Consider the following 26,118-nt stretch of genomic DNA (forward strand, 5'->3'; position numbering starts at 1 on the left):
AATCCTTCCATTTCTTTTAGGTTTTCCTGTCTAAAGGAATACAGATTTTAAAAGTAATCCCTTCTAATACTCTGGATTTCTTTTGTGTCTGTTACAATGTTTCTTTGTTCATTTCTGATTCTATTGATTTCAGTTCTCTATTTCTTTTGGTTAGTTGGACAATAGAATGTTGATATGATTTATCTTTTCATAGAACCAGCTCTTTGATTCATTCTTTGTATTGTATTATTTGTTTCTGTTTCATTAATTTCTACTTTGGTTTTAATTATTACTTGCTGAATTTTTCCAAATTCTTGAATTTCATCATTAAATCCCTTATTTGTACTCTTCCTGATCTTTTAATGCAAGCAGTAGGGGCATAAATTTCCCTATTAGGTCTGCATTTAATGTGTCCCAGAGGTTTTGTGGCACTTGTTTTCAAGTTTTCTTTCTTAAGTTCTTCTTTGACCCATTCATCGTTTATTAATGAGTTGCTTAATCTCTAGGTGCTTGTGTACTATTAGAGATGTTTCCTGTTCTTATTTTTATTGTGTTATAGTCTCTATTAGGATTCTGTCTAAGCTCCACCCCACAGTTATCTGGTAAGAGCCAGGTAGTCCTGGCTCACTATAGAAGGGGCTGCTTGCCCCTCCTCTCTCTCTTCCTCTAGCTCTCTTGTTCTCTCTTGCCCTCTTGGGTTCTGCCCTTCCCCCCTCTCTCCACTTTCTCTCTCCCTTTCTCTGCCTCTATTACTCACTTAACTCCCCTCCCAATGCCCTAAATGGTCCCTCAGGGGGAAAGGGATGTCTCCACATGGGCCCGCCAAGACACCCCCTTCTCCCATACCTCAGCATACACCCTTGTAGAACATATCTTGATATTTCTTTCTTTCTTATGATCACAACAGTCTCTACTAAGTTGACTACGTCTGAAATCGGCTTGATCACAGATGTTAGGTGGGGAATTTTCTTATTCGATTATTTCAAACAGGAAGACTAACGCTAAGACAGTAAGTCTGGGCCATGCCTATTGGCAGCCCACATAAAAGGGCATGGAAGAAAGAAATTTTGCCTTTTGCCTGCTTGCTCTCACTTTTGCTGACAAGTTCATTTATCTTGCTGATGAGGCATTCTTTTGCTGGTATTAGAACATACTTCAGAATTCCAATATAGACTGAAGATCCAACTGCTTTCCAGGAATCCTTCCAAGACTTCAGTGCCAGAGGCTAGGACTGCTGAGTCATCCAGGCCTGTGATTTTAACAGATATAGGGTTCTTGTCCTTTCCATTTCTAGACAGTCATTGTATACCCAGGGTATAGCATGTAAGCAGTCTAATAAATTCCATATATACATCTACATTGTGTTCTATACACATATATACATCTACAATATATGTTCTATTCGTTCTGTTAACCCTGACCAATACAGTCAGGTAGGATACATGAAATACTTAGTTTTTCTCTGTTTCTTAAGATTTGTTTTTTTGGGGTTTTTTTGGTCTCAGAATGTGGTCTACTTTGAGAAAAGTTTCAATAGAGTAGAATGGACTTAAGCATTTAAGTGGAATAGCCTGTAGTAGTTCATTTGATGTATGATAACATTTTATTATGTTGTTCTTAGGTTTTTGTAGTTTTGTTTGCTCTGTTTTTTGTTTTTGTCCAGATGTCCTGCTTTTGGAGAAAGGAAGTGCAGAATTGAAGTCATTTACTCTTAGAGGGCTGATTTTAATCTTGTCTCTAATTCCAGTAGTATGTACTATGAAACTGTATGCACCAGGTCTGGTGCATAAATGTTTAGAATTGCAAGTCTTGGGTAGTTGTTCTCTTGATCAGAATGAAATGCCTTTCATCTTCTCTGACTAATTTTCATTTAAAGTCTGTTTTGTATAGCAATGCCTGTTTGCCTCCTGGTGTCGTTGATTGGAGTAACCTCTTTCATCCTTTCACTTTAAGGTGTTGACTCCCTACTCTGAGACAAAACTCTTAACCACCTGTGCTGGCTTGAATGAAAACGACACTTATAGGCTCATATATTTGATTGCTTGGACTTCAGTTAGTGGAACTGTTTGGGAAGGATTAGAAACGCTGACTCTAAATATAGTCAGTCACATTCTGAGAGCTTACAATTTCAAATTTTAGGATGACCACTTAATTTCATGGACTTAATTTCATTACCATGAAGAGACACCATGACCACAGCAAATCTTAGAAAGGAAAACATTTAACTAAAACTGGCTTTCAATTCACAGACTTAGTTCATTAAATGCCATTCTGGGAACCATGGCAGCATTCAGGCAGTCAAGGTACTGGAGAGGTAGGTAGCTAAGAGTTCTTCATCCCAATAGGCAGGCAGCGGGAAGAGAGAGTACAGCTGGGCTTGGTTTGGGCTTCTGAAACCACAAAGCCCATCCCCCATGACACACTTCTTCTAACAAGGCCACACCTTCCAACAGTGCCACTCCCTATGAGTCTGTGGAGGTCCATAGACTCCAATCCCTCATCCAAACCAACAGACACACACACACACACACACACACACACACACACACATATGAAGGACACAAAAGCAAAGAAAGTGATAATGAATTTATATCAGATTTAAAAGAGATTAAAATGTAGTCTCTGTAAAAATATCTCATTTAAAAGCAAAACCCAAAATGTTTTCAAAACAATAGTTGGCTGAAATTTATGAAAATGTAACTTGTGGAATAGGAAGTGTGCTGGTTTGAATATGCTTGGTCCAGGGAGTGGCAGTATTAGGAGATGAGGCCTTGTTGCACTAGATTTGGCCTTGTTGGAAGAAGTGTGTCACTATGGGTATGGTCTTAAGACCCTCATCCTAACTGCTTGGAAGTCAGTCTTCCACTCGCAGCCTTCAAATGAAGATGTAGAATTTTCAGCTCCTCCTGCTCTGTGCCTTCCTAGATACTGTCATACTCTCACCTTGATGATAATGGACTGAACCTCTGAACCTGTAAGCCAGCCCCAATTAAATGTTGTCATTTAAAAGACTTGTCTTGGTCATGGTGTCTGGTCACAGTAGTAAAACCCTAACTAAGACAGAAATTGGAATTCTGGAATTCTTCTTGGATCCTTGGAATTTTTCTAAAAGATCAAAGGTATACTTTATGGACTTGATAAGAAACTTGAAAGTAAGCTCTTTGGTTGGGAAAGAGCATATATAGCAGATGACAAAAGAAACTAATCATGAATAGATGATCCTTAGTAGAAATTAAGAATTTCAAATCTCAATTGCTGTACATAAATGCTGGACTAACCTTCTTGTCAAGACCACCATTGTTTTATAACATCCATGGCTCTGTGCAGTGCCAGGGCTCTGGGCCTTAATAGGTCCCACAAGGTGATGAAGATCATCAGCAGGTCCAGCATAGCATAGCCAGTGCCATGAAAGCTGTACCAAATACACCACCTTTGTGGGAGAGACCATCAGAGAGGTGTGTCTTTGTACCATGTTGGAGCTCAAGATCTCTAAGAATAAGCAGGCGCTCAAGTTTATCAAGAGAGTGGAGTGCACATTCATGCTTCCAGAGGAAGCACAAGGAGAAGATTATTTGACCACATCAACAATGTAGCTGCTAAGAACTGATCCTACCCTACTTGTCTCCCTCCTCAATTAATACAATTTTTAAAAACTATATAGTCAAGTTTATGAAATAAAACTAATATAAAATTCTGAATAGAAGGGTGAAAAGGTACAGGTTTCTTAAAAAGGAAAGACTAGCATTAAATTATCAGCATACAACAACAAATGTTGACTGTATGGAACAGTATTGAACATGTGGAGCTCTTGGGAAATGTTGATTGAAAATGCCTATTTTCCTCCATGTCATATTTCTATAAGTAGGAAGTGTTATGGTTTAAATTTGGTCCCCAGTGTGGGTTTTTCCACCTCACATCAATCAGAATGGCTAAGATCAAAAGTTCAGGGGAGAGCAGATGCTGGAGAGGATGTGGAAAAAGAGGAACACTCCTCCATTGCTGGTGGGATTGCAAACTGGTACAGCCACAAAGAACACTCCTGGATTTCTTCTAAGAAGCTCTTATCACTCTATACCCAAATACCCAAATACGAATACCCAAACTACTAAAGATTCAATAGTAAGAGAATACTGCAAACCAATATTCCTAAGGAACATAGACTGAAAATACATAATAAAATAATTACAAATAGGATGTAGAGATACATCACAAAGAGTATATACCATGATTATGATGGTCTATATATACTTGGCTTAGGGAATGATACTAGTTGGGAGGTGTGGCCTTGTTGCAATAGGTGTGGCCTTGTGGGGCTTTAATACCCTTGTCCTAGTTGCCTGGGAGCCAGTATTCTGCTGGCAGCCTTCAGATAGAGATGTAGAACTCTTAGCTCCTCCTGTACCATTCCTGCCTGGATGCTGCCATGTCCCTGCCTTGATGATAATGGACTGAACCTCTGAACCTGTAAGCCAACCCCAATTAAATACTGTCCTTAGAAGACTTGCCTTGGTCATGGTGTCTGTTCACAGCAGTAAAATCCTAAGACAGTGAACAAGTTAGCTTTATCTCTTGAACTGTAGAAATAGTGAAGCACTTGCAAGTTAAAGTAATAAGTCACAAAAATGGACTAAAAGACAAAAAACACATGACCATTTTCCAAAGATTGACAAAATACAACATGCCATCATAAGTCTTAGAGAACATAGGGCTAGAGGAAACACAATAAAATTTATATATGAAAAACTACAGCCGACATCGTTGTCAATGAAGAAAAGCTTGAAGCAATTCCACAGTGTCAGGAACAAGACAAGGATGGCCACTATGTCACCCCTTTTCAGTACTGTCCCCAAAATACTAGGTGAGCAATAAGGCTAGAGAAGGAAATTAAAGGAATACAAGTAGGGAAAGAAGTCAAACTATGTCTCTTTGCAGATGACACATACTATAGAGATCCCAAAAAATGGTCCAGAAAACTTGTAGAAACCATAAACTGAGCAATATGACAAGATACAGAATCAACCTTCATAGCTTTTCTATCTGTACACCAATAACAAACATACTCAGAAGGAGATCATGAGTATAATAGCCTCAAAGAAAATAAAATATCTAGGGGTAAACCCAAGCAAGGAAGTAAAGGAACCCTACAATGAAAACTTTTAAGCCACTAAAGACACAAAGATACTAGAAGATGGAAAGGCATCCTATGGCATGCTAGAATTAACATTGTAAAAATAACCATTCCACCAAAAGCTATTTACAGATTCTGTTGCAGGAAATATTAAACAAATGCACCATCCCACACTAGGCAGGCTACTCTGGCCCCAGTGCAGTCTTCTCAATTCCAGTTTGCCTGTCTCAGAGCAGCGTATACCTGCCTAGCTGTCTACCCCCTGTGGCTTAGCTATTACAAATCCCTTTAACCCAGTAAATCAAAACTCTAAAAGCTTATAATTATCAGTCAGTTTTATATATCAATAAGTTCTCAATTCACAAGATGCCCACACAATAAATTCAGAGCTAATTGATGATGATGCACACTGCCCACCTAGATTAGACAAGTTATCCCAATTATCCTTTTTTTGTTTTGTTTTTCGAGACAGGGTTTCTGTGTGTAAATCCACCTGCCTCTGCCTCCCAAGTGCTGGGATTAAAAGATGCCCAGCTTTTCTTCTCTTTTTTCTTTTCTCTTCTCTTCTCTTCTTTTTTTTCCTATCCTTTTATGATATTCATATATACCTGTGGCAATTTAAAGCCACATGGATAAAGTTTGTCCTCTTCATCCATCTTGTCTCATCCTCATCATCCTCCTTTCCTGTCTCTGTTTCTGAAACTCTTAGCTCCTCCTTCCTTTTCCCTGTCCAATCACAGACTTCTTGTTGTATTAATATTTAAATTAATTGGGGGAAAATTCTGCTACAAGATTCAGTGTAATCTCAATCAAAATCCTCATCTCATTCTTGGCAGAAATATATTAAATTGCCTTAAAATTCATAGGAACCACCAAAGACCCAGGACATCTAGAACAGTTTTGAACAACCAAATTAAAATTCAAACAAAAACACCCTCTACAATGTTAGATTTTCCCATTCCAGGTTTAAGATGTCTTACAGCGCTGTAGAAGTGAAAACAATGTAGTGTGTGTACACCAGTGGGGCAGACAGAAAACATGGCTTTATACTTAACTCCATAACTTTAGCCACGCAGTATCTGACAGAGATGCCAACGGAATATTACAGAAAAATAAAAACATCTTCAAAATATGGTGCTGGGAAAACTGGATGTTCACATGTAGAAGAATGAAATTAGACCCGTATCTATTATCTTGCATAAAAATTAACTCCAAATGAACCACTAAACCTGAAACACTGAAACTGCTAGAAGAAAAAATAGGCAGTGTGTTCTATTTCTATATAATATAGATAGATATAGAAAAGCACTTCCTGGATAAGACTCCATTTGCCCAAGAACTAAGGCCAACAATTAACAAGTGAGACTTCTTGAAACTAAAAAGCTTCTGCCCAGCTAAAGAAACAATAAAGTGGGTGAAGAAAATGTGCAAAGAATGGAATAGAATCTTTGCTAGCTATACATCTGACAGAGAATTAATATCTAGAATATATAAAGAACTTTTTTTAAAAAGTCAAAACAACAACAACAACAAAAAAGCCAAATTACCCATTTAAAAAGGCATGGGACCCGAATAAAGAGTTCTCCAAAGGGGGGAGAAAAAAAAAAGAATAGCTAAGAAATCCATCAAAAAACTTTCATTGTCCCTAGTAATTAGAGGAATGCAAATCAAAACAACTTAGAGATTTCTTCTTACCCCAGTCAGGATGGCAACAATCACAACTGAAAACAAATACTGAAGGGACTGCAGGGACCTCATACGCTGTTGGTAGGTGTAGTGGCTATTCCTGATTGTCAACTTGACTATATCTGGAATGAACTACAATCTAGAATTGGAAGGCTCGACCATGATCCTAATCTGGAGGCTCAGAGGTATAAGTTTCTGGCCTGGATCTTGGCATGAAGATCTTGAAGCATAGTGGCTATGAATTCCAGAAGATTAAGACAAGGAGATCTCCGAGTTAAAGATCATCTGGGATTAAAGGCATGGAGGCATACGCCTTTAATCTGAGCCACACCTTCTGCTAGAGACCTACAACCTTTAATCTGGGCTACACCCTCTGCTGGAGATCTATATAAGGACATTGGAAGAAGGAAGATTCACTCACTCTTCTTTGCCTGCTTGCCTTGTGGAACTGAGCAACTGCTAGATCCTTGGACTTCCATCCACAGCCGCTGCTGCCCATTTTTGAGGAGTTGGACTATAGACTGTAAGTCATCAACAAATTCCCTAACTATATAGAGACTGCCCATACATTCTGTGACTCTAGAGAACCCAAACTAATACAGAAGTTGGTACCAGGAGTGGGGTGTAGCCCAGATTAAGGCTGGCAGTGTTTGCAGTTTGAAAGCACTCCAGGCAAACAAAAAAATCTGAACTGTCTTTTATTTTATTATTATTATTATATTTACTTTATTTACATTTCAAATGGTATCCCCTTTCCTCCTTACCCCTCCAAAAAACCGCTGTCCCATTCCCCCTCCCCATGCTCACCACCACCCCTCCCTTTCCTGATTGCATTCCCCTATTCTGGGGCATCAAGCCTTCACAGGACCCTCTCTCTCATTGATGTCTGAAAAGGCTATCTTCTGCTACATATGTAGCTGGAGCCATGGGTCCCTCCGTGAGTAGTCTTTGGTTGGTAGTTTAGTCCCTAGGAGCTCTGGGGGTACTGGTTGGCACTAAATGTTCTTCCTGCAGGACTGCAAACCTCTTCAGGTCCTTGGGTCCTTTCTCTAGCTTTTCCATTGGGGACCCTATACTCAGTCTATTGGTTAGCTGTGAGCTGTGGGTATTTTGATCCACCTTCCACTAAGGATCAAAGTATCCACATTTTGGTCTTCCTTCTTCTTGAGCTTCAAGCTTTTGATATCTACTTATCAGTGAGTGCATACCATGTGTGTTCTTTTGTGATTGGTTTACCTCATTCAGGATAATATTTTCTAGCTCCATCCATTTGCCTAAGAATTTTATGAAATCATTGTTTTTAATAGCTGAGTAGTACTTCATTGTGTACATTTACCACATTTTCTGTATCCATTCCTCTGTTGAGGGACATCTGAGTTGTTTCTAGCTTCTGGCTATTATAAATAAGACTGCTGTGAGCATAGTGGAGCATGTGTCATTATATGTTAGAGCATCTTCTAGGAATATGCCCAGGAGTGGTATAGCTGAGTCCTCATATAGTACTATGTCCAATTTTCTGAGGAACTGCCAAACTGATTGCCAGAGTGGTTTTACCAGCTTGCAATCCCACCAGCAATGGAGGAGTGTTCTGCTTTCTCCACATCCTTTCTACCATTTGCTGTCCCCTGAGTTTTTGATCTTGGCCATTCTGACTGGGGCGAGGTAGAATCTCAGTTGTTTTGATTTGCATTTCCGTGATGATTAAGGATGTTGAACATTTCTTTAGGTATTTCTCAGCCATCTGCTATTTCTCAGTTGAGAATTCTTTGTTTAGCTCTGTAACCCATTTTATAAATAGGGTTATTTGGTTCTCTGGAGCCTAACTTCTTGAGTTCTTTGTATATATTGGATATTAGCCCTCTATCAGTTGTAGGATTGGTAAAGATCTTTTCCCAATCTGTTGGTTGCCGTTTTCTCCTATTGACAGTGTCCTTTGCCTTACAGAAGCTTTATAATTTTATGAGGTCCCATTTGTCAATTCTTAATCTTGGAGCATAAGCTATTAGTGTTCTTTTCAGGAACTTTTCCCTTGTGACCATGTGCTCCCTGTGACCATGTGCTCCAGGTTCTTTCCCACTTTCTCTTCTGTTCGATTCAGTGTATCTGGTTTAATGTGGAAGTCCTTGATCCACTTGAACTTGAATTTTGTACAGGCAAATAAGAGTGGATCAATTTGCATCCTTCTACATGTTGACTGCCAGTTGACTCAGCACCATTTGTTGAAAATGCTGTCTTTTTTCAACACTGAATGGTTTTAGCTCCTTTGTCAAAGATCAAATGACCATAGGTATATGGATTCATTTCTGGGTCTTCAGTTCTATTCCATTGATCTACCTGTCTGTCATTGTACCAATACCGTGCAGTATTTATCACTATTGCTCTGTAGTATAGGTTGAGATCAGGAATCGTGATTCCAACAGAAGTTCTTTTATTGTTGAGAATAGTTTTTGCTATCCTGGGTTTTGTTATTCCAGATACATTTGGAAATTGCTCTTTCTAACCCTATGAAGAATTGAATTAGAATTTTGATGGGATTGCATTGAATCTGTAGATTGCTTTAGGCAAGATGGCCATTTTTACTATATTAACCCTGCCAATACATAAGCATGGAAGACCTTTCCATTTTCTTCAGTTTTTTTCTTCAGAGACTTAAAGTTCTTGTCATACAGATCCTTCACTTGTTTGGTTAGAGTCACAGCAAGATACTTAATATTGTTTATGACTATTGTGAAGGGTGTCATTTCCCTAATTTCTTTCTCAGCCTCTTTACCCTTTGTGTATAGGAAGGCTACTGATTTTTTTGAGTTAATTTTATATCCAGCCACGTTGCTGAAGTTGTTTATCAGCTGTAGGAGTTCTCTGGTAGAATTTTTTGGGGTCACTTAAATATACGATCATATCATCTGCAAATAGTGATACTTCTTCCTTTCCAATTTGTATCCTTTTGACCTCCTTTTGTTGTCTAATTGCTCTGGCTAGGACTTCAAATACTATATTGAACAGGTAGGGAGAGAGTGCACAGCCTTGTCTAGTCTCTGATTTCAGTGGGATTGCTTCGAGTTTCTCTCCATTTAGTTTGATGTTGTCTACTAGTTTGCTGTATATTGCTTTTACTATGTTTAGGTATGGGCCTTGAATTCCTGCTCTTTCTTTCCAAAACTTTTTTCATGAAGAGGTGTTGGATTTTGTTAAAATGCTTTCTCAGCATCTAATGAAATGATCATGTGGTTTTTTTCTTTGGTTTTGTTTATATAGTGGATGGATTTCCATATATTGAACCATCCCTGCATCCCTGGAATGAAGCAGGGTAGATCATGATCATACTTGATTGTGGTGGATGATCATTTTGATGTGTTCTTGGATTTGGTTGGCAAGAATTTTATTGAATATTTTTGCATTGATATTCATAAGGGAAATTGATCTGAAGTTCTCTTTCTTTGTTGGGTCTTTGTGTGGTTTAGGAATTAGAGTAATTGTGGCTTCATAGAATGAATTGGGTAGTGTTCCTTCTGTTTCTATTTTGTGGAATAGTTTGAAGAATATTGGTATTAGATCTTCTCTGAAGGCTTCATATAACTGCATTAAACCCAACTGGTCCTGTGCTTTTTTTTTGGTTGGGAGACAGACTATTAATGACTGCTTCTTTTCATTAGGAGTTATGGGATTGTTTAGATCATTTATCTGATCCTGATTTAACTTTAGTACCTGATATCTGTTTAGAAAATTGTCAAATGTTTTTACTTCCTTTTTCAATAAAAGAACATGCTTTTCAAAAAAAAAAAAGAGAGAAAGAAAGAAAGAAAGAAAGAAAGAAAGAAAGAAAGAAAGAAAGAAAGAAAGAAAAGAGAAAAGAAAAAAGAAAATTGTCCATTTCCTCTAGATTTTCCAGTTTTGTTGAGTATAGGCTTTTGTAGTACGATCTGATGATTGTTTTTGGATTTCCTCAGTATCTGTTATGTCTCCCTTTTCATTTCTGATATTTTTGATTTGGATACTGTCTCTTTGTCCTCTGGTTAGTTTAGCTACAGGTTTATCTATCTTGTTGATTTTTCTCAAAGAACCAGCTCCTGGTTTGGTTCATTCTCTATATAGTTCTTTTTGTTTCTACTTGGTTGATTTCTGCCCTGAGTTTGATTATTTCCTGCCATCTACTCCTCATGGGTGTATTTGTTTCTTTTTGTTCTAGAGCCTTCAGCTGTGCAGTCAAGCTGCTAGTGTATGCTCTTTCCACTTTCTCTTTAGAAGCACTCAGAGCTATGAGTTATCCTTTTAGCACTGCTTTCATTGTGTCCCATAAGTTGGGGTGTGTTGTGTCTTGGTTTTCATTAAATTTTAAAAAGTCTTTAATTTCTTTCTTTATTTCTTCCTTGACCAAGTTATCGTTGAGTAGAATATTGTTCAGTTTCCATGTATATGTGGGCTTTCTGTTGTTTTTGTTGTTGTTGAAGACCAGCCTTAGTCCGTGGTGATCTGATAAGGTGCATGGAATTATTTCAGTCTTCTTATATCTGCTGAGGTCTGTTTTGTGACCAAATATATGGTCAGTTTTGGAGAAGGTAATGTGAGATGATGAGAAGACAGTATATGCTTTTGTTTTAGGATAAAATGTTCTATAGATATCTGTTAAATCCATTTGGTTCCCAAAAAAAAAAAAAAAAAATCCATTTGGGTCATAACTTCCGCTTGTTCCACTGTTTCTCTGTTCAGAGTTTGTGTTTCCCTGTTCTGTCCATTGATGAGTGGGGTGTTGAAGTCTCCTACTATTATTGTGTGAGGTGCAAGGTGTGCTTTGAGCTTCAGTAAAGTTTCTTTTATGAATGTGGGTGCCCTTGTATTTGGAGCATATATGTTCAGAATTGAGAGTTCATCTTGGTAGATTTTTCCTTTGATGAGTATAAAGTGACCTTCCTTATCTTTTCTGATGACTTTTGGTTGAAAGTTGATTTAATTCAGCATTAGAATGACTACTCCAGCTTGTTTCTTGGGACCATTTGCTTGGGAAATTGTTTTGCTGCCTTTTACTCTGAGGTAGTGTCTGTCGTTGTGTCTGAGGTGAGTTTCTTGTATGCATCAAAATGTTGAGTCCTGTTTATGTATCCAGTCTGTTAGTCTATGCCTTTTTATTGGAGAATTTAGTCCATTGATATTAAGAGATATTAAGGAGAAGTGATTGTTGCTTTCTGTTATTTTCGGTATTAGAGGTGGAGTTATGTTTTTGTGTCTCCTTTTTGGTTTGTTAAAAGAAGATTATTTTCTTGCTTTTTCTAGTATGTAGTTTCCCTCCTTTTGTTGGTGTTTACCTTTCATTATCCTTTGAAAGGCTGGATTTGTAGAAAGATATTGTGTAAATTTGTTTTTGTCATAGAATACTTTGATTTCTCCATCTATAGTAATTGAGAGATTTGCTGGGTATAGTAGCCTGGGTTGGCATTTGTGTTCCCTTAGGGTCTGCATGACATCTGCCGAGGCTTTCATAGTCTCTGGCAAGAAGTCTAATGCAATTCTGATTGGTCTGCCTTTATATGTTACTTGACCTTTTCCCTTAGTGCTTTTAATATTCTTTTCTTGTTCAGTGCATTTGGTGTTTTAGTTATTATGTGAGGGGAGGAATTTTCTGGTCCAGTCTATTTGGAGTTTTGTAGGCTTCTTGTATATTCATGGGCATCTCTTTCTTTAAGTTAGGGAAGTTTTCTTCTATACTGTTGCTGAAGACATTTACTGGCCCATTAAGTTGGAAATCTTCACTCTCTTCTATATCTATAATCCTTAGGTTTGGTCTTCTCATTTTGTCCTGGATTTTCTGGATGTTTTGGCTTAGGAACTTTTTGCAATTTGCATTTTCTTTGATTGTTGTGTCAATGCTTTCTATGGTATCTTCTGCATCTGAGATTCTCTCTTCTATTTCTTGTATTCTATTGTTGATGCTTGCATCTATGACTCCTGACTTCTTTGCTAGGTTTTCTATGTCCAGAGTTGTTTCCCTTTGTGATTTCTTTATTGTTTTTACCTCCAGTTTTAGATCCTGGATGGTTTTGTTCAATTCCTTCACCTGTTTGGTTGTGCTTTCCTATAATTCTTTAAGGGCTTCTTATCTGTTTACCCATGTTCTCTTGTATTTCTTTAAGGGAGTTATTTATGTTCTTCCTGAAGCCTTCTATCAGCATCATGCACTGTGATTTTAAATCCAACTCTTGCTTTTCTGGTGTGTTGGGGTATCCAGGACTTGCTGTTGTGGGAGAATTGTGTTCGGATGGCCATGTTGCCATTATTTGTGTTGGTAAAGTTCCTACGTTGCCTTTAGCCATCTGGTTCTCTGGTGTTATTTGGTCCTGCTGTCTCTGGCTGGTGCTTGTCCCTCCTGTGTGCCTATAAGCCTGCCTCAGCACCCCTGGGTGACCGGCTCTCCCCTGGCACAAAGTGCTGTCTCAACCCAGCTCCTGGGTGCAGGTGGAGCCCAGAAGGACCCTGTCCCAGCTGCTCTGCCACTCCTGTGTTCCTTGGGCTCCTGGCCATAGCTGCCTGCTCAGTTGCTGGAGAGAAGATGGTGATCTCACCTCCAAATCCCCTGGCAGGATTGGTGCACAGAGTGCTGTGGCTCAGCCCAGCTCCTGGGTGCAGGTGGAGCCTGGAAGGACCCTGTCCGAGCTGTTCTGCTGCTCCTGTGTTCTCTGCACTCCTGGCTGTACCTGCCTGCTCAGTTGCCGGAGAGAAGATCTGAATTGTCTTTTTTTTTTTTTTTTTTTTTTTTTTTTTGGTTTTTTCGAGACAGGGTTTCTCTGTGTAGCCCTGGCTGTCCTGGAACTCACTCTGTAGACCAGGCTGGCCTCGAACTCAGAAATCCACCTGCCTCTGCCTCCCAAGTGCTGGGATTAAAGGCGTGCGCCACCACTGCCCGGCCCCTGAACTGTCTTTTTATGAGTAACAAACACTAACACCTAACTCCTTTATACATTGTCTCATCATCTACCCTGTAAAGTAGAAGTTATTTTAGTCAATCCATCTTATTTACTGAGTTCTGTTCCTCCAGGGCTATACCCTGTATGATCCTGTCTTTAAACTACATTTTCAAAGTGCTCTACACACGTTATAAAAGGAGGCCATGAATCTGTAACCTATTCTCCTGGCCAGCTGGGCTTTCTCAACTATCTCTACACTTATCCTGTTCCAGTTATACTGTTTGAGTTTGCTGGAGGATGGATACTGTAAGATTTCTAGAGTTACGGCCTCAGAAAGAAATTTCAAGCTTGTTAGTGCTTATCATGATCTCCAGGACATAAGGAAGACTTCCAAATAAGGCCAGATGAAGTTATTTCCCTAAAAGCAGAATGGATAGTAAGTTTAGGACTTTCCTAAAAAGACTCAGACATAGCTTTCTTGGGAAAAGACCTAAAATGAATCCGAATGCAGAAAGTCCCCAGGAATGCAGAGTGAGAGACAGAGTGACAGCGATGGCAGCACTCGGCTCGGCGCTGCTGGAGCAGCACAGCGCTGCTGGCTTCGTGACTCGGCTGTTGTCGGTGGCTATGGCTGTGCCACTTGGCCTGCCTTTTTAAACAACTCATTGAGCATGGCCCTCCCCATCAATAATTAATCTAGAAAATGGCCAACAGAGTTGCCTACAGACAATCAGATTAAAGTATTTTCTCCTTTATGTTCCTCCTCCCAGACAGCTCTGGCTTATGGCAGGTTGACAAAAACTAACCAGGAGATATTATTAGAGAATGGAATTCCTGTTGACATTAAAAATAAAGTTAGTAATGTCCTATTTAAGTGAAATCACTATGTACCTGTATGATCCAGGTTTTAAGACTGAAGAGAGTATCAAAAGCGTAAACAACTTGGGGAAAGGAACTGCTCTTTATGTATTTTCAGTGTGGGCTTTTCTCCGATTTGAGTTGCTTGACTTGTTTGTATGCTGCTTTGTTAACGTAGTCTGTTTAGAGAAGTAATCATTTTGCTCTTGTATGATCTCTTTTCAGAGCAGTGGGAAGAGCTCGGTGCTGGAAAGCCTTGTGGGGAGGGACCTTCTTCCCAGAGGGACCGGTGTGGTCACGAGGAGACCTCTCATTCTGCAGTTGGTCCACGTTTCACCAGAAGATAAAAGAAAAACAACAGGAGAAGAAAATGGTAAATTTCAGAGTTGGAGCAGTAAGAATTATTTTACTCCTCTTTTTCTCTTCAAGATATGGATATCAAGGCGAAAAATTAATTAGTGAATTGGGAAATATATAGCAGAATCAGAAGTCTTGAGTGGTATCAATATTTAATATGAACATCTGGGAAGCATAGACAGATGGATCCTTGATTTTAAGGCCAGACTGGTCTACAGAGTAAGTTCTAGAACAGCTAAGGCTACACAGAGAAACCTTGTCTCCACAAAATCCAAGACTCACAAAGTAACTTATTGATTTGAAATGCCAGTAAAGTTGAAGCTTCTTATTGTATCTGCCCTTTCCTGGTGTTACCTTGTGCTCACTAATTTGGTTAAACATTGCTTTAGTCTAAGAGAAAGCTATTACTTACAGAAAGATCTCTTGGTTTTGTGAGATAAGGTAGTCCAAACTGGCTTCAGAACTACCAGAATGACCTCAAACTTGAGATCCTCCTGCCTCTTCCTCCCAGTTAACTGATTACAAACATATGCTACTAATGTCCTGTTATAAGAAGAGATTTAATTTTAAAAGTATAACTAATTTTATTCTTCTTATAGTAAGGCCCACCTCTCTATCATATACTACTTGCACTTTTAAAGGTCCTCTCTTTTGCCATGTTCTGTTTATACTACCTAAACTGAGGGTTTTTTTTAAATAGATGATATGAATAATAAGACCAGAGGATGAGTATATTCATGGACTTATATAGCTGAATCTTTTAAAACTAAAAATATTTTAAGAAATGTTCTTTATTCAGAAATTTTAAATTGTTTATGATACATATTTTATCCTATATTAATCATATTAGTGAGTTTTGAAATGTTTGAGAGTAATCCATTGAGTATCCTGTTCAGTTCAATATCTGGCTTAGACTCTGTCTCCTAACATTCTGTAAAACTACTCTTTCAGAGTGTCTGTAGCGATCGCTAAAGCTGTTCTTACCTGCAGGCATTTGTTTTCAGTGTAGTTTTGTCTTGCTTATCTTCTGACCTGAGGTGGGGTGATAGTATTACATCTATTTTTTCCCTGTTCATCATGGAAGATATTGGTAGTGGTGATTGATTTCATTTAAAAGTAGGTGGAGAAACTTGTTATGAGCTTCTACTATGACTTTAAAACAGGGACTTCAAAATAACTGAAGAAAGTTAATGAGCTTGTAGATATTAGTAATATTTTATAACAAACGATCAGCTATATAAGAACCCTTTAATTACTAGGTATTTTCTTGATGTCCTAGTTATTTATATTTTAACATTTATTATTGGCATTCTTTTTGTTATATTTATTATTTTGTGACAAAGTCAGCTACACAGCCCTTATTGGCTTATAAAAGTTTGAACCTTGAATTTAATCATTCCTGACTGACCTGTTGCTTAGCCTCAAATATCTAGAATAAAATTTTCAGACTGTTTTCCTTGCCAGTTACATCAAACACATTACATAATACCTTAAACCAAGACTTTGAGAAACTTAGGGCTTTAGGGCTTTTTTTTTTTTTTTTAACTCAGCCATTTGGAAAGGGCAGTATCTCTATCAGAGATGTGATGTTTCCTTAAATAAATAGTTGCTTGTTAAGGAAGAGTGTAGACATATTGGCTCCTTGGTAGCACCTTGCTTATATGTGCAGCATGTTTTGTTGATGTGGGGCAGGTCAGTAAAACTGCACATTTTTATCAGCACATATATTATTCTTGAGCTGTATGTGTCTTTGCATATCTGTTGTGCTCCCACTTACAGTGATACCTACTTTTGAGTACAAAAGTAGATGCAAATTTGAGTATTAAATTTCATTCTTATTCTACCATAATTCTTTGGCTTCCTGTTTCTAAAGGTTTTTTTTTTTTTAAACATTTCTATTTTATGTGTGGATATGTGTATGTGGATATGGTACGTGTGTGCTATGGTAAATGTGCTCCAGTCAGAGGACAACTTTGGAATATTGGTTATCTCATACCATGTGGGTCCTGGGGCTGGAACTCAGGAACTCAGGCTAGGCAGCGGCCTCATCTGCTGAGCTCTCCTGGCTATCCTGACCTTCTCATCAAAGCCCTTTGCATCTTTACATAAGCAGTTTAGGCTTATCAAATATTCTGATGTTGTGGAAATCAAGAACTAATAAAACAGTAACATTCAGTTTGGATTTAAAAAACATTAACAGTGATAGAAAATAGTTTTGAAGAAAGCATAACAAATAAAAGCCATTAAAAAGTTAACAACAAACCCAAAACCTTTTTGTATATGGGTCTCTTTTTTTTTTTTTTTTTTTTTTTTTTTTTTTTACAGTTCCACTTTTATTTATTTACTTTCTATTAGTTTAAATCCATGAGGGGTACAGCCTCTCAGATTCTGTCCAGTGGCCTTAGCAGGAACTTCACTTTGGAATTAAGAACAAACTATTCCACTGTTTCTATGGGCCTGAGTTACCAAGATTACTCTTTATTTTGTTCAGCTTGCCTCTAGGAGTATTGTTTTTTGCTTTAAACATGTAAGTGCATCTCTTGCATAAAAGAATCCAGTTTCATCTTGGGTATAAAACCTTATTATAAAGCTCCTTGAGGTTTTTACATAAGAGAGGCCCAGTTACTAATGATGAGTTCAGAGCAGCACATTGTAAGATGACACAAAGTGTGATTTTTAGACTGAGGTCTTGAAAGTGGGCTGAAGTGTTCTGTGTTTAATGTTTGTAATGAGAGGAAATACGAGAATTGTCACTGTAGGTTCCTGTTGCATTGAGTTCATGCATTTCAAGTTTTGTGGTGTTTTGCTAAATGCAATTTATATTTCAAAGAAAATGTCCTTATGAACACTCAATTTTTAGCAAATAGCATTTGCCTACGTGTGACAGTGTCAGAGGATGAGCTTATCGCATTTCCCACAGCTTCCTTTCCCACATTAGGCTTTCAGATATCTCAGGCAAACATTGAGAGGAAAATGAAAATTCATTTACTAAAATTCTTAAAAAGTTGAAGCATCACACACAATGTGCATATTATTAGTACATAAAATATATTTGTTCTTACAGTTCTAATGAGTTTTGAATAATTAAATGCTTATACACATTTGAGTGTTTTAAAAGTTTAAAATTTTAGGGATAAGCACTAAAATTCCTTTGTGCTATTTCTCTTTAACTACAGACCCTGCTACATGGAAAAACTCAAGACACCTTTCTAAAGGTTTCCTGTATCCATTTGTCTTTAGCCCTCCCTTTTTCATTGTGCCTGCATGTATGCTTCCGTACCCTTGCAGGCTGTGTGCACCTTTCTTCTTCCAGTTCTGTTCGCCTGTTTACATTGACCGCAGGTTCCGGTGGTTCTTGTTAGTGCTTTGGCACTGCATTAACATGCAAGCCTTTTTGGTGGTAGAATTTAATTTTTACAAAAATATAACTGAAGATATTAAAACTTTTATATGGACAATTAAGTTAAAATACCCCTTTTGTATGTAGTAGTGCTTCTGTGAGTTCTGTCACCTAGATTAATCTGGTCTTTCAAAGGTCCTTGTTGAAAGAAAGTTCTAAGTTCAAAGTTAGTTGAACATTTTATTTGCAAAAAGGATCTGGTATGATATACCTTTGTTCCAACAAAGAACAATATGCTTTTTACTAAATAAATATTTATGTGAAAATCTTACTTTTATTTCAGGTGACTTAAATACTTTAAACCATTAAGATATTTAAGCTTCTGAATTTGGTGAAGGCAGAATAGCAGTGCTTGGGTAAGATGTCAGGAGCAGACTGTGACTCGAAACTAGATGGTGTCAATTCCTTACATGCATATACATTTCTATTTTTCTTCATTTTGCATTCATTTCTGTTCTATAATTCCGTGAGAAAATATAGACTTGACCTTGGGAGAAATCACATTGGCAGTCTGCATTCCAAGACAGCTACTACCCTGCCACTGAGAGCTTTATATGTAGCCAACACAAGACCAAATAAAAGACAATGATTTTAAAAAATGGAAAAAATAGCTATTTCATTCACATGTTGCATGTATTTTTTAACTTTAATGTTATATATACATTTGCTATATGATTTTTTTTTGCACTATCCAATGGGGTTTTTTTTCTTTCTAGTTCTTTAAATTTTTTCATTGGATAGATTCCTTTCATATATAAGTTATATAAAGAAATTATTATAATCATAAATAGGAAATGAACAATTTATTTGTAAAACATAGATTTCAGATTCTGGGAGGACTTGCAGGCAATGCTACTTTAAGTTACTCCTGCCTTTGTAGTTTGTGTCATGCTTTAAAAATGTGAATGTGTATTTAGCAGACCCTAAAGTTAAAACATTTGTTAACTTGAAGTTAAAAAAAAAAAAGTTTACTGCATTATTTTTTAAGTTCCTAATTATAAAACCTAATTTCCAGTCTTTAAGAAATGAGTCTTTCTTTCTTTAGGAGTTGAAGCAGAAGAATGGGGTAAATTTCTTCACACCAAAAACAAGGTAACCACTGAAGAATATAATGAAATAACATAGAAAATAACATTTTGCAAAGATAATAGAGGATAGTTTCTTTCTGGAAGGGCGCTTCTTATTTCCTGTAAAATAGAACTTTCTCAGTAATGCTTCTAACCTCAGTAGTTTGACTTGTCTTGATCCTACCTAATTTGGAGATTTTTAAATATAGTGACATCAGGCAACTTTGACACAAATCTTAGAAAAATGTATGTGTTTGTGAGAAATGTGGACTGATTTTCTGCAGTAAATCTATATAGATTCTTTAAATGTGGCCTCTACCCCTTAAGAATGTCTGATCTTATTTAGAATATCATTCTTTTTTGTTTCAATAATTTTTAGCTTTACACAGATTTTGATGAAATTCGACAAGAAATTGAAAATGAAACCGAAAGAATTTCAGGAAATAATAAGGTAGGCATTATTTCAAACCTGGAAGACTTTTTAAAAAGTAAATATATTGCTGAACGTTTCCTATGTATAATAATAATAAGTGTATGGCAGGGTCATACTCTCCCCCCGCCCCCAAGTACTGATGGTGAATATGGGGCCTGGTACATGCTGGTAAGTGTTCCTCCACTGAGCTATATTCTAAAGCTTTTAAGACAGTGTCTCATGAAGTTACCCAGGCTAGTCTTGAACTTGGGATACTTCCTGAGTAGCTGGAATTGCCAAGGTTGGCTTGTAACTTCATAATCTTAATCTCTTTTTAAAAATGAAATATTCATGCCAAGCAGTGGTAGCCACACCTTTAATGCCAGCATTTGGGAGGCAGAGGCAGGTGGATCTCTGTGAGTTTGCGGTCAGCCTGGTCTACAGAGTGAGTTCCAGGACAGCCAGGGCTACACAGAGAAACCCGGTGTCAGGTAACCAAACAACAACAACAAATGGAGTATTCCACAAACATAAAACTTTAGGTGATTCATTCCCTCTCTTGGTGTAAGTTGTGGTTTTATATCTGAATTCCCAGGATTGGAGGAGTGGAGGCAGACAGATGTGAGTTTAAAGGCAGCTTGAGCTACACACCGAAATAGTGTCGCAGACACCAAAGCCTGGGGACATAGCTCAGCACTTGCACAGCCAAGAACTAGATTTCTAGCAGCACAGTTTCTTTTTGTTTGTTTGTTTGTTTTTGTCGAGACAGGGTTTCTCTGTGTAGTCCTGGCTGTCCTGGAACTCACTCTGTAGACCAGGCTGGCCTCGAACTCAGAAATCCGCCTGCCTCTGCCTCCCAGAGTGCTGAGATTACAGATGTACGCCACCACCGCCCGGCTTCACAGTTTCTTTTCTATGGCTGTGATAAGTACCCTAACAAAAGCAAGGGGAAAGGAAGGATTTTTCCCATTTACAGTCCATTGTGGTGGGGAAGTCACAGCAACAGGCAGCTGCTCATATGTTGAGAGTCAGAAGAGAATAGAATGCGTGAATACATACTAATTTTTAATTGTCTTTTTCTACATATAGAGCAGAGGTACCATTCACAATTGAGTTGAGTCTTTCTAATTCAAGAGTGATAAAGACCATCTCCTCCAGGCATGCCCTTTTCCCAGGTGATTTCTAGTTTCTGCCAAGTCAACAGTTAACACTGAGTATCTGACACAGACATATGTGTGCACGTGCACATGCACATACAGACACACATCCTAAAACTTTTATACATATAAAATATTTCATTTATATTTTGTGAACTTAATTACATAGTATTTGTTTATAGTCAAATATTTTCTAAGAATGTGAGAATTTAAATCAAGTGTTTAGGATATTTTTAATGTCAAAATCAGCCTCATTTAAATCCTTTTTATGCCCTTTATTGTAATTACCGTTTTCTTTCTATATTTATTGCTATTCTGTGTTATCTGCAGGAACATTGACTCTCACAAGTGACCTTGAGCCTAGTGATACTATTCCATATATATTTGTTGCCAGCTGGCGTGATTAAGTAGTTACTTCCTGACAGAAAGGCATTTGCTGCGGTGTTCTCTGCTGACTGTCAGACTCTCAGCTCACACCTCGGAGTTACTGCTCCTGCCACCACACGGCCTAAATGTCGTATGCCAGCTGCACCTGGAATATGACAGGAATATAACTAGATTATGTCAGGGATGACTTTTTGTCTTAGGGATCTGAAAATTGAGATATATTGCCAGAGCAAATTCATTATGTATGTACAATTTTGCCACTTAATGTTCAAATATCTGTGACTAAATTAATGGGAATACCTTATCTATTACTCTCTCAATTTAATACCATCAGTTCAGGAACATCATAAGTTTGGATAAATGAAAAATTCATTATTTTTAAGTACTTAATCTGTTATACTCTTTTGTTTTTGTTTTTGTTTTCCCTAAAGACAGGGTTTCTCTGTGTAGCCCTGGCTGTCCTGGAACTCACTCTGTAGACCAGACTGGCCTCGAACTCAGAAATCTACCTGCCTCTGCCTCCCAAGTGCTGGGATTAAAGGCATGGCCACCACTGCCTGGCTGTGAAACTCTTTTTTAAAATTGGCATATACATATAAAAAAGTGAAATGGTATAGGGAGAAGAAATTTTACATATTAGTAGTATGAGGTTGTGTAGGATGATAATCCTACTTGTTATTTGATTTGCTGCCTTCTCATTCATGTGATTCATTAAGCTTTTTATTATTGAAACATTTTAGGACCATAGTTTAATAAATATTTTAAGGTGTCTAAAGTTTATGTACTTGAATGCAGTTCACTCTAGCATTTCTTAATTCATTCAAAATGATTGTAATATATTTGAAACTTGTTTTTAGGGAGTAAGCCCTGAGCCCATCCATCTCAAGGTTTTCTCACCCAATGTTGTCAACCTGACACTTGTGGATTTACCAGGAATGACCAAGGTAAGGAACAGCTGTTGCTCATGTTCCAGTTTAACGGAATGTGTTCTGTTTTCTGTTCAACCTTGGCCTAATGAGAATCATGAGTTGCTTTCATAGTTATTGTTATTATCAGATCGTTTTATATAGTTGATCCCTTTTTCTCCTTAAAGTACTTTCTTTACCCTGGCTCCCAGAGTATCATATCTACAGTTCCGTCTGTAATCTTGCTGGCCTCCTCTTTTCAGTGTCTTTTGCTGGTTTCTTCTCATCTCACCAAAGTCTGTAATCAGATCTCTCTCTTTTTTGTTTGTTTTTGTTTTTTGTTTTTTTGGACCTCTTGGCCTCTTTAAGTATTCAACAAAATTTGATTAGGTTGATAGTATTATCAGATCTTTAAGTGCATGAATTTGAATATGTGAACATTCAGATTATTTCCAGACACATGTCCAGATGTCCACTTGGCATACACATTTAAATGTTTTAATAAGCATCACAGCTTTACTGTGTCTAATACCAAATCCTGATCTGTCCTTTAACTATGTTTGGCCCTTCTCTTCCCCATCTGAATAAATGGCAGTCCCACTGTTCTAGTCGATCAGCCAAAACTTGAACAGTCATCACTGAAATTTCTTTACCTTCTATCTCCCTTCCTCTCAGAAAATCCTCTGGGCTTTCCTTATTTTTATAATATATATCTAGAATTCTATCTCCTCTAAGTATATTCATGGCAGAGGTAGTAGGTCTTGTTATTTGACTTGAATTGTTTAAAGTTATAAGATAAATAATAGATCTCTCTTGTTTTTTACTTTTAGTAACCATGCTATTCTCTTAAAATGAAAATTAGATTGTCATTTCTTGGCTTAAAGTTTCTTCACTGACTTCCCAGTTACCTCTTTACTGAGAGCGCAAATTTAAGTTCTTATAAAATACCTACTTCTGTCTTGTTCCCTCACTTTGATAGTTATTTTGTATATTTAAACATCTCAGAATGGCCTCTAACCATCTGTAGTACGACAGTGAACTCCCTGTCGTCTGCTCTCCTAGATTCTGGGATGACAGGCCACCACACTCAGTTTATGTATTATTCATATTTTTAAGATTTATTTATTTATAATAATATGTGACACTGTAGACACTGTAGCTGTCTTCAGACACACCAGAAGAGGGCATCAGATCCCATTACAGATGGTTGTGAGCCACCGTGTGGTTGTTGGAAATTGAACTCAGGACCTTTGGAAGAGCAGTCGGTACTCTTAACCGCTGAGCCATCTCTCCAGCCCCCCTCTGTATTATTCATCTTTAATTTCTTCTGTTCTAGGTGTCCACACTTGTTATTCACTCAGTATAGAATGTTCTTTCCCCAGATATCTGTGGTTATTCCTTTTGTCTTTGATTTCTGCTCAGTCACCCAAACAAACATCATTATCTAATTGAGGTAATCCTGATTATTCTGTTTTTAAAGCAAGAATTTAAAAGCATCGTTCTCTAGCCTCTGTTCTGTTTTGCTCTACTCTGTTCTTGTTAGGCCTGTCTGCCACTTAAATGATGAATTTGTGTGTGCTTGTGTTTACTTATTATTTGTGTGTGCTTGTTATCAGTAAGACAGCTCATCTGAATGCAGTTGGTACTTAGCAGTTTTTGACATGATTTATGCTATAGTGAATTTTTGATATTTGGAAGAGACATTTTGTGGCTTTGCCCAGACACCTCTATAGCACATTATTCATTTATTTTAGCTATTTGTAAGTACAGAAATACCTGTACTCTATTAAGTAATTGCATGGAAAAAAATGATTTGATTTTGATTACAGTTCATCTTTGTTTGGTCTAGGTGCCTGTAGGTGATCAACCCAAGGATATCGAGCTTCAAATCAGAGAACTTATTCTTCGGTTCATCAGTAATCCCAATTCCATTATCCTTGCTGTCACTGCTGCAAATACAGATATGGCAACATCAGAAGCACTCAAGATTTCCAGAGAGGTAGATCCAGATGGTAAGGACAGATGTTTATATTTAGTGGGTATTGATTTACAGTGATAAATCTTTCCTCAAGAAAAGAATTATATTGAGAGGAGTGTATCCAGTTAATAGAGATCTTAAAATGCTTTCCTGCTTTTCTAATAAGTTTAAATAGCAATTAAGATGGAAAACAGTTACTTGATTGCTATAAAGGATAGGCAAAAACAGTTCCCCATAAGGTATATATTTTCAGTAGCTACCCAGTTATAATTTTAACATCAAATTACTATGTAGGGAAGGGGTAGATGGAGGAACAGGGGGAGGGAAGAGGGCTTATGGGACTTGAGGGGAGTGGGGACCCAGAAGAGGGGAAATAATTTGAAATATAAATAAAAAATATATCAATAAATTAAAAAAAATTACTATGTAAATGAAATTTCAGTTTTTGAATAGCCCACATTTAAGAATAAATAACTCATAATTGTATAGATTATTGTGATATAGGAAATTATTACAGAATCTACTTTCTGCAGATTTAAAAGAACAAACAAATAAAGATACACTAGATAAGCTCAGTATATAGGAAGTCTTTTAAGGCATCTCTTCTTATAAATTATTCTTTACCCAGATTGTGATTTGGGTGATACTTAGGCTATTAGAGGTGTCTTTGAGCCTGTATGAAATGCTAGCATTATAAGTGAGTGGGTAATTGACCCATAAGGAAATTATTTTGTCACCTAGATTCTTGAAGACCAGTTTCTGTGTTACAGGTTCTTTTCTGCTTTGAAAAATAATTTCAAATAAAAATTTTATAGAAACTCTACAAGTATAATTAAAACTTCCATAATTAGTCAGGTATAGTATTGCACACCTGTAATCCTAGGACTTGGGAGGTAAGAACAGGAAAAGGTCATCTTCAGCTACAGTGAGATTGGACCTAGCCATATCTGAAACCCTGTCTCTACATATATACATACATGCATACATACATGCATGCATGCATGCATACATACATACATACATACATACAGTAATCACACAATAAGATGGAGATACATTTGATATAGTAATCGTTTTTGGGGGGAAAGGAGGTAGGAGGTGGTTTTTTTTGTTTTTGTTTTGTGTTGTATTGCTTTGAGACAGTATCCCATTATATACCCAGGTTGGCCTGGAACTTGTTGTGTAGATGATCTAAAAACCAAAATGGCAGTACTAATTTTAACCAGTATTAATATATAATATCAAAATTGTAGAAGTGGGACTGGAGAGATGTCCGTTGCAAATGTGTTTCCAGTGCAGGAGTGCGCACCCAGGCTCACATCCTAGAAGGCAGGTACCTTAGCACACAGTGCACACGGCAGAAGGACAAGGGCAGAGCTTGCAACAAACTGTTCAGCTAGTTTAGCCAATAGATGACTTCCTACTTCAGTGAGAGACTCTGTCTCAAACAATAGGATAGAAGGTAATTGTGGAAGACATCCCACAAATGGACTCCACATAAATCCACATGCATAGCACATACACACAAAAGCAGTTAGATGCAGCTTAGAAGTAACTTTTTTATGGGGATAATAAGTGGTGATTTGTAGATCGGGAACAAAAGAAAAATGTCCATAACTAGGAAAATGCCTGTTTGAAGTTATACCTGCGGAGCAACTGGAATTATTATATGTATTGATGTGGAGTGTTGCATTTACTTCGGGAAAGAACAACTCTAGTCAGCAATTGTGTGTTACATTTTCATATGAAAACCTCTCTGGAGCCTTGCGAGCTAGCTCATATAATACCAGCAATCCAGGAGGCTGAGGCAAAAGGATTACAAGTTGAGGTTAGCTCAGGCTGTTGTCCACTCAGATACTGTTTAAAAAAATCTGGGGCGTAGTAGACTTTTGGTTTAGCAGGTTGATC

The 26,118-nt window shown here is 37.5% G+C and overlaps 1 protein-coding gene across 15 annotated transcripts in view; it reads left to right on the top strand.

Annotated features, from left to right (window-relative positions):
- Dnm1l (dynamin 1 like) overlaps positions 1 to 26,118 on the top strand; it is a 52,082-nt gene that overhangs the window by 4,238 nt on the left and 21,726 nt on the right. For 4 of the 15 annotated variants that reach the window (XM_052158866.1, XM_052158869.1, XM_052158873.1 and 1 more), the window contains exons 2-7: positions 14,773 to 14,941; positions 18,081 to 18,119; positions 19,350 to 19,396; positions 19,751 to 19,822; positions 22,185 to 22,271; positions 24,082 to 24,244. In XM_052158866.1, coding sequence (XP_052014826.1) covers positions 14,773 to 14,941; positions 18,081 to 18,119; positions 19,350 to 19,396; positions 19,751 to 19,822; positions 22,185 to 22,271; positions 24,082 to 24,244 — 577 coding nt within the window. Of the gene's footprint in view, positions 1 to 14,772; positions 14,942 to 18,080; positions 18,120 to 19,349; positions 19,397 to 19,750; positions 19,823 to 20,891; positions 20,959 to 22,184; positions 22,272 to 24,081; positions 24,245 to 26,118 lie in introns of those variants that run through there. The other 11 variants (XM_052158868.1, XM_052158871.1, XM_052158875.1 and 8 more) reach the window with 5 other exon arrangements.

Source organism: Apodemus sylvaticus, chromosome 15, assembly GCF_947179515.1.
Source record: "Apodemus sylvaticus chromosome 15, mApoSyl1.1, whole genome shotgun sequence".
Taxonomy (NCBI): Eukaryota; Metazoa; Chordata; class Mammalia; order Rodentia; family Muridae; genus Apodemus; species Apodemus sylvaticus.